Source organism: Nicotiana tomentosiformis, chromosome 4 (assembly GCF_000390325.3).
Source record: "Nicotiana tomentosiformis chromosome 4, ASM39032v3, whole genome shotgun sequence".
In the NCBI taxonomy this organism is placed as follows: domain Eukaryota; kingdom Viridiplantae; phylum Streptophyta; class Magnoliopsida; order Solanales; family Solanaceae; genus Nicotiana; species Nicotiana tomentosiformis.
In genome coordinates this window covers 7,091,171-7,099,823 of record NC_090815.1, presented here as the reverse complement: position 1 = coordinate 7,099,823, position 8,653 = coordinate 7,091,171, and the positions used below count along the sequence as shown (strand labels likewise).

The window sequence follows — 8,653 nt, the reverse complement described above, 5'->3', positions numbered from 1 at the left end:
ACATGATCCAAATTATACAGAAGAAACGAGCAAACGCACAGTTTTCATGAACGACTCTATTCATAGAAATACTAGGGGTCTCTATGTTCTTGATTCCCTATGTGACATATTATTATATCTTCTGTTCATGGGTCTCAGAATGATACGCAGTTGATAAAGTTTATCTGCAAGAAATATTGAGATTATTAACATATTTCCATGCATTCATTCATTTATACATGTACCTTGACCCATGACCAGATGGCGTTATATACGCGTATTTATATGTATATATATGTATATGGGATATGGGAAAAGGTTACGGCGTTATATACGCACCACCACCTGATCAGTTGGTATATGTTGATGATTTTGCCCACAGTGGCCGAGATGAAATAATGGGATGCCCTCAGAAGCTTGATGATATTATGTACACCTATACCTATGCATGACACAACATTTACATACCTCGCCCTCTCCAAGAGAGCTCCGAAGGGCACCAGCTCCAGCGCCCGCCCCTGTATGTTCAGCCCCTCAGCCGGATGCACCGGGTCAGGAGATGAGAGATGTTATTCAGTTATTAACTCGACTAGTAGCCGTACAGGCTCGGCGTCAGGAAGTAGGTATTGGTCATGCAGATAGGTCTGTCAGTGCGGAGGTTCATGGTTTCATTAATTTAGACCCTCCGGTATTCACGGGGGCATATCCAAATAAGGACCCTCAGGTATTTATTGATAGAATGCAGAGGACGTTGAGGGTAATGAAGGCCACTGCGGCTGAGACAGTTGAGCTAGCTTCCTATAGACTCCAAGATATTGCAGTTAATTGGTATGAGTCTTGGGAATTTTCCAAAGGTGAGGATGCCCCTCCAGCAGTATGGCAGGAGTTTACAAAAGTTTTTCTTCGTCATTATCTGCCACCAGAGCTTAGACGGGCCAGAGTTGATAGGTTCTTGACCCTTCAGCAGGGTAACATGGGTGTTCGAGAATACAGTCTTCAGTTTGATTTGTTGGCTAGGTATGCTCCCACTATTGTATCTAAGATGTAGGATCGGGTTCACCGGTTCGTGATGGGATTAAAGCCCCACTTGCTTAACGATTGTATGTCGGTCTCACTTCAGCCAGACATGGATATTTCTCGTATTCAGGCATACACTCAGGGTGTATAGGAGTGTAAGCAAAAGCAGAGGGCCGATCGTGAGCACGATAGGGCCCAATATAAGAGAGCGAGGTCTTAGGGTCCTTCTGGTGAGTTTCGAGGTGGTCAAAGACCACAATACTCGAGGTATCCAGCCCAGCAATCGGCTAGCGCACCCCCTCAGTTTGGCAGTAAGAGATTTGATTGTTCCATATATTCAGGGCCTATTCAGAATTTCAGGGCCTCAGGTTCTCAGTATAGGGGTAAGTCAAGTCAGATGAGGCCGCCCTTGCCACGATGTGTTTAGTGTGGTAAGAAGCATGCCGGGCAGTGTCGTATGGGGTTGGGTATTTGTTATACTTGTGGTTATCCGGGCCACATTATAAGGGATTATCCGACGAAAGGTGATGCAAGCATAGCTCAGCCAGCGGGATCTGTAGCCGGTTCATCATCATCAGTACGCCCCCCTGGGAAAGGTTCACAAGCACAAATGAGTCGTGGTAGAGGCAGAGGCAAAGCATCTAGCTCGAACAGTCATCAGAACCGCATTTATGCGTTGGCAGGATGACAGGATCAGTAGTCATCGCCTGATATTGTTACAGGTATATTATCAGTCTTCTCATATGATGTATATGCACTGATTGACCCAGGGTCCACCTTATCATATGTTACTCCGTTGGTTCCTAGTAAGTTTGGAATAAAACCTGAATTGGTTAAACCTTTTGTGGTATCTACACATGTTGGGGACTCAGTGGTAGTTAAGCGAGTATATAGGGGTTGTATAATAGTGGTTCATAGTCGATTTACCATAGCAGACCTAATCGAGTTAGATATGGTAGAAATTGATGTTATAATTGGTATGGATTGGTTGGCTTCTTGTCATGCCAACGTTGATTGTAGATCAAAGATAGTCCGATTTCAATCTCCAGGGGAGCCCGTTTTGGAGTGGAAAGGTAATACGGCGTCGCCGAGAGGTAGATTTATTTCCTATCTCAAGGCAAGGAAAAAGATCAGAAAGGGTTGTATTTATCACTTAGTTCGGGTTCAGGATGTGGAAGTAGAGTCACCAACCATTCAGTCCATCCTTGTGGTTAATGTGTTTCCCGATGTTTTTCCTGATGAGCTTCCGGGTTTTTCGCCAGAGCGAGAAATTGAGTTTGCTATTGACCTACTACCAGATACTCATCTAATATTTATTCCTCCCTATAGAATGGCCCCCGCAGAGCTAAAAGAGTTAAAGGAACAACTAAAGGACTTGCTTGAAAAAGGCTTTATCAGACCTAGTACATCACTGTGGGTAGCACCTGTGTTATTTGTGAGGAAGAAAGATGGTTCCTTACGGATGTGTATTGATTATAGACAGTTGAATAAGGTGACAATCAAGAATAAGTACTCGCTCCCGAGGATTGATGATTTATTTTATCAGTTGCAAGGTGCCAAGTGTTTTTTAAAGATAGACTTGAGGTCCGGGTACCATCAGGTAAGGGTTAAGCAGGAAAATATTCCAAAGACAGCATTCAAGACCAGATACGGGCACTTTGAGTTTCATGTTATGTCATTCGGTTTAACCAATGCCCCAGCAGTATTCATGGATTTGATGAGCCGTGTGTTCATCCCCTTTTTAGATATGTTCGTAATTGTATTTATCGACTATATATTGGTGTATTCTCATTTAGAGGCTGAGCATGTAGATCATTTGCGTACTGTGCTCAGAGTTCTACAAAAAGGGAAGTTGTATGCAAAACTCTCTAAATGTGAATTCTGGTTGAACTCTGTAGCTTTCCTTGGGCATATCATTTCGAGTGAAGGTATCCGGGTTGATACACAAAAGATTGAGGCAGTAAAGACTTGGCCTAGACCCCCGACACTAATGGAGGTTCGTAGCTTTCTCAATTTGGTAGGTTATTACAGGAGATTTGTAGAGGGATTTTCTTCCCTTTCAGCACTTTTGACAAAGTTGACTCGAAAGGGAGCAAAGTTTCAATGGACTGATGCTTGCGAACGGAGTTTCCAGGCATTGAAGGACAGATTGACTTCTGCACCGGTTTTAGCGCTCCCATAAGGGACCGATGGTTATGTTATCTATTGTGATGCTTCAGGCATTGCATTGGGTTACGTGCTGATGCAGCATGGTATGGTTGTAGCTTATGATTCTAGACAACTAAGAAAGCACGAGAAGAATTACCCGACCCACGATTTAGAGTTAGCCGCAGTAATTCATGCACTAAAGATGTGGAGGCACTACTTGTATGGCATTCATGTTGATATCTATTTGGATCATAAAAGCCTCCAGTATATCTTCAAGCAAAAAGAATTGAATTCACGTCAAAGGAGATGGTTGGAGCAACTTATAGACTATGATGTTGATATTGTATACCATCCGGGGAAGGCGAACGTAGTAGCCGACGCCCTCAGCCGTAGATCTATGGGTAGCCTGTCATATTTACAGCCAGAAAAGAGGGGAATAGCCCATGAGATTCATCGGCTAGCTAGTCTTGGAGTTCGGTTATTGGACTCAGGTGATATTGGAATTACTATTCAGGATACGGCAACATCCTCTTTAGTAACTGAAGTAAAGGAACGCCAGTACGAGGATCCTATGTTAGTTCATTATAGGGATACCACCCCTCAGAAGGAGAAGATACCATTTGAAATTACAGAAGATGGGGTCCTCAGATATCGAGGACGATTATGTGTCCCTAATGTCACAGGGATGCGTCGGCAGGTTATGGGAGAAACTCAATATTCTCGTTATTCTATCCATCTAGGAGAAACAAAGATGTATCACGATATCATGGAAGTATATTGGTGGGACGGAATGAAAAAGGATATAGCAGAGTTTGTTGCTCAGTGCCCTAACTGTCAGCAGGTCAAGATTGAGCATCAAAAACCCGGTGGATTATTGCAGGCTATAGAGATTCCGAGTTGGAAGTGGGAAGTAATCAATATGGATTTCATCGTAGGCTTACCTTGTACCCAGCGTAAGTTTGATTCTATATGGGCGATTGTTGATAGGCTTACAAAATCAGCCCATTTTATGCCCGTTAGGACTACATATTCCGCAGAGGATTATGCAAGGCTTTATATTAAGGAGATAGTATGAGTGCATGGTGTCCCTATATCTATTATCTCGGATAAAGGAGCTCAATTTACAGCTAACTTCTGGAGGTCCTTCCAAAAAGGATTGGGGACTCAAGTAAGTCTTAGTACAACATTTCATCCCCAGACAGACGGACAGGCTGAGCGTATAATTCAGACACTTGAAGACATATTACGGGCTTGTGTGATAGACTTCAAGGGTAGCTAGGATGATCATCTGTCGCTTATTGAGTTCGCATATAATAATAGCTACCATTCCAGTATTCAGATGGATCCATACGAAGCTCTTTACGGACGAAGGTATAGGTCGCCTATAGTGTGGTTCGATGTTGGGGAAACTATGTTATTAGGACCAGAATTGGTATAATAGGCTATCGAGAAAATTAAGCTTATACAGGAAAGGCTATTAGCAGCTCAAAGTCGTCAGAAGTCTTATGCGGATAATCGACGGCGAGACTTGGAGTTTCATATTAATGACTGGGTATTCCTAAAGGTATCACCGATAAAAGGTGTCATGAGGTTTGGTAAGAAAGAAAAACTTTTCCCCCGGTACATTGGACCATATAGGATCATACGCAAGGTAGGCCAAGTAGCATATGAGTTAGACTTGCCTTCAGACATGGAGTCTGTACATCCAGTCTTTCATGTGTCTATACTCCATAAATATATCGGAGATCCTTCCGGAATCGTGTCAGTTGACGATGTTCAGGTCACCGAGCAACTATCATATGAAGAAACTCCCATTGCTATATTAGACAGACAGGTTCGGAGATTGAGAACTAAAGATGTAGCTTTGGTGAAAGTACTTTGGAGAAACAGCAATGTGGAAGAAATGACTTGGGAGGCTGAGGAAGACAAGAAGTCTAGATATCCCTACTTATTTCCTCCTCTAGAGAAGGGTCCGACTGAGACATCACAACCTTAAGGTACGTGTATGGATTCTTGTGTTAGTTATTGTCATTGGTCGTGTGAGGCCATTATCGTTATTGATGATTGTGGTCCTAGGTGGTGTTGAATTATTGAGTTTCTACAGGAAGGGTTGGTAGTAGTATTGTTACAAAGGCGACTCTGCCAAAGTTATATAGATCCCGGGGAGTTAAATATTCGAGGACGAATGTTTCTAAGAGGGGAAGGATGTTACATCTCGTGTTTTCGTACGTTAAAGTTTCGTCTTCAGTTAATCGACGTAGACTTGGGGATGAGATTATCTTGAGGTTAACGTATTTATGTTATTTATCACAAGCGATAAGTAAATGCCACGAAGGGTAAAGGGTACACGAATCAAAGAAAATGAGGTTTGTAGAAGGTTGCCGATTTGGGATAAAATACGGTCCGAGCTATAATACACGATATTTATGGAATAGTACCATACAAGATACCATATGACCGTAATAGTATGATGTATAAAGTATATTAAAAATGAGTAGTATTTTAAGTAATTTGAGATAATTTTTAATTATGTGGGTAATTGGTTAATTATCAGGTAACGGAACATTACCTAATTAACTAATAAATTGGATAAATATTAAAATTCCCCCCACCCCCCACCCCCACCCCACATGGAAGAAATCCACTTCTTAAACAAATGACTCTTAGTCATTTTTAATTAAGTGGCAACCTAATTGATAATTAAAAGACACTTTATTTATTATATTTTGTATACAAAAGCACTACAATCAGAACGTTAGCAGTTCTTACAAGTTTGGTTTCTTCCAAAATCAAATTCAAAACATTTTCAAACCAGACGCAAAAACTCAATCCAACAAAATTTCTTGCGACCAAATCAATTCCAGCGAGAATTATTAGCACATTAGCAACGTAAAATTTTGCGGTTCTAAAGGAGTACGGTGCAACCTTTTCCAAATATATCATACGGATATTTTCCTACTCCAGGTATGTTAAGGCTATCCTTCTTTCTTTTTGGCATGATCCAAATTATACAGAAGAAACGAGCAAACGCACAGTTTTCATGAACGACTCTATTCATAGAAATACTAGGGGTCTCTATGTTCTTGATTCCCTATGTGACATATTATTATATCTTCTGTTCATGGGTCTCAGAATGATACGCAGTTGATAAAGTTTATCCGAAAGAAATATTGAGATTATTAACATATTTCCATGTATTCATTCATTTATACATGTACCTTGACCCATGACCAGATGGCGTTATATACGCGTATTTATATGTATATATATGTATATGGGATATGGGAAAAGGTTACGGCGTTATATACGCACCACCACCTGATCAGTTGGTATATGTTGATGATTTTGCCCACAGTGGCCGAGATGAAATGATGGGATGCCCTCAGAGGCTTGATGATATTATGTACACCTATACCTTTGCATGACACGACATTTATACGCACGTGCATAACATTATAAATGTTTCAGGATTTACAAAGTGATTTAGACTTACAGTCAGAATTCTTTATTCCATGTTTCATCTATGTCTGTTATGTACTGATTTTTATACCTTACATACTTAGTACATTATTCGTACTGACACCCTATTCCCGGGGCCTGCGTTTCATGCTCGCAGGTGCAGGTAGCCAAGTCGACGGTCCCCCTTCTTAGGATCCCCAATCAGCGAGAGTTAATGTGCTCCACTTGATCCGGAGCTGCTTTTGATTTTGGTACGATATGCTTGTATACATATTTGGGTATGACGTGGCCCAGTCTCGTCCTTGTACAGTTGTATTTTCTATTAGAAGTTTGTAGACAGTTATGTATAGTTGAATAGTATGTGGCCTTGTCGGCTTCCAGTTTTGGGTATAGATAGTTGTCTATAGCAGCCTTGTCGGCTCGCCCCACTATATTTCGTATGTCTATCTATATATGTCTTTTGGGCAGGTTTCCCTCACATACACTATTCATGTTTATATCTTAGACGTATGCTTAAGGGTGTTCGACAGGTAGGACTCGGGCATCTGTCGTGGCCCATCGGTTTGGGTCGTGACAAAAGTGGTATCAAAGCAGTTCTGTCCTAGGGTTGTCTACAGACCGTGTCTAGTAGAGTATTGTTTATGGGTATGTTGTGCACCACACTTATAAACAGGAGGCTACAGGACATATAGGATGTTATACCCTTTTCTTATCTTAGATCATGCGATATAAGAATTCATGTTCCTAACGTTATGTTATATTTTCAGCAATGCCTCCAAAGACTACAGCCGCCCAGAAGGCAAAGTCCGTGGCTGGTGAGATTACTAGTTAAGCGCCACGAGTGACCAGGGCTCGGGGAGAGTCTCATAATGAGATTCCATCTCAGACTTCACATACACCACCCTCTCCAGGAGAGCTCCGAAGGGCACCAGCTCCAGCGCCCGCCCCTGTATGTTCAGCCCCTCAGCCGGATGCACCGGTCAGGAGATGAGAGATGCTATTCAGTTATTAACTCGACTAGTAGCCGTACAGGCTCGGCATCAGGAAGTAGGTATTGGTCATGCAGATAGGTCCGTCAGTGCGGGGGTTCGTGGTTTCATTAATTTAGACCCTCCGGTATTCACGGGGGCAGATCCAAATGAGGACCCTCAGGTATTTATTGATAGAATGTAGAGGACGTTGAGGATAATGAAGGCCACTGCGACTGAGCCAGTTGAGCTAGCTTCCTATAGACTTCAAGATGTTGCAGTTAATTGGTACGAGTCTTAAGAATTGTCCAGAGATGAGGATGCCCCTCCAGCAGTATGGCAGGAGTTTACAAAAGCTTTTCTTCGTCATTATCTGCCACCAGAGCTTAGACAGGCCAGAGTTGATAGGTTCTTGACCCTTCGGCAGGGTAACATGGTTGTTCGAGAATACAGTCTTCAGTTTGAGTCGTTGGTTAGGTATGCTCCCATTATTGTATCTAAGATAGAGGATCGGATTCACCGGTTCGTGATTAGATCCGCACTTGCTTAACGATTGTATGTTGGTCTCACTTCAGCCAGACATGGATATTTCTCGTATTCAGGCATACGCTCAGGGTGTAGAGGAGCATAAGCAGAAGTAGAAGGCCGATCGTGAGCATGATAGGGACCAGAATAAGAGAGCGAGGTCTTCGGGTCCTTCTGGTGAGTTTAGAGGTGGTCGAAGACAACAATACCAGAGGAATCCAACCCAGCTATCGGCTAGCGTGCCCCCTCAGTTTGGCGGTAAGAGATTTGATAGTTCCACATATTCAGGGCCTGGTCAGAATTTTAAGGCCTCATGTTCTCAGTATAGGGGTGAGGCAAGTCAGATGAGGCCGCCCTTGCCACGATGTGCTCAGTGTGGTAAGCAGCATGACGGGCAGTGTCGTATGGGGTTGGGGGATTGTTAAACTTGTGGTTATCCTGGCCAAGTTATAAGGGATTATCCAACAAAAGGTGATGCAAGCATAGCTCAGCCAGCGGGATCTGTAGCTGGTTCGTCATCATCAGTACGCCCCCCTGGGCAAGGGTGACAAGCACCA

General features: G+C 42.7%; 1 protein-coding gene across 1 annotated transcript; it reads left to right on the top strand.

Moving 5' to 3' along the window:
• The first annotated feature begins 538 nt into the window (after window positions 1-538).
• LOC138909211 (uncharacterized) lies at window positions 539-1,027 on the top strand. The gene has a single exon (XM_070200399.1). The coding sequence runs from the start codon at window positions 539-541 to the stop codon at window positions 1,025-1,027; it is 489 nt and encodes a 162-aa protein (XP_070056500.1).
• The last annotated feature ends 7,626 nt before the right edge of the window (window positions 1,028-8,653 follow it).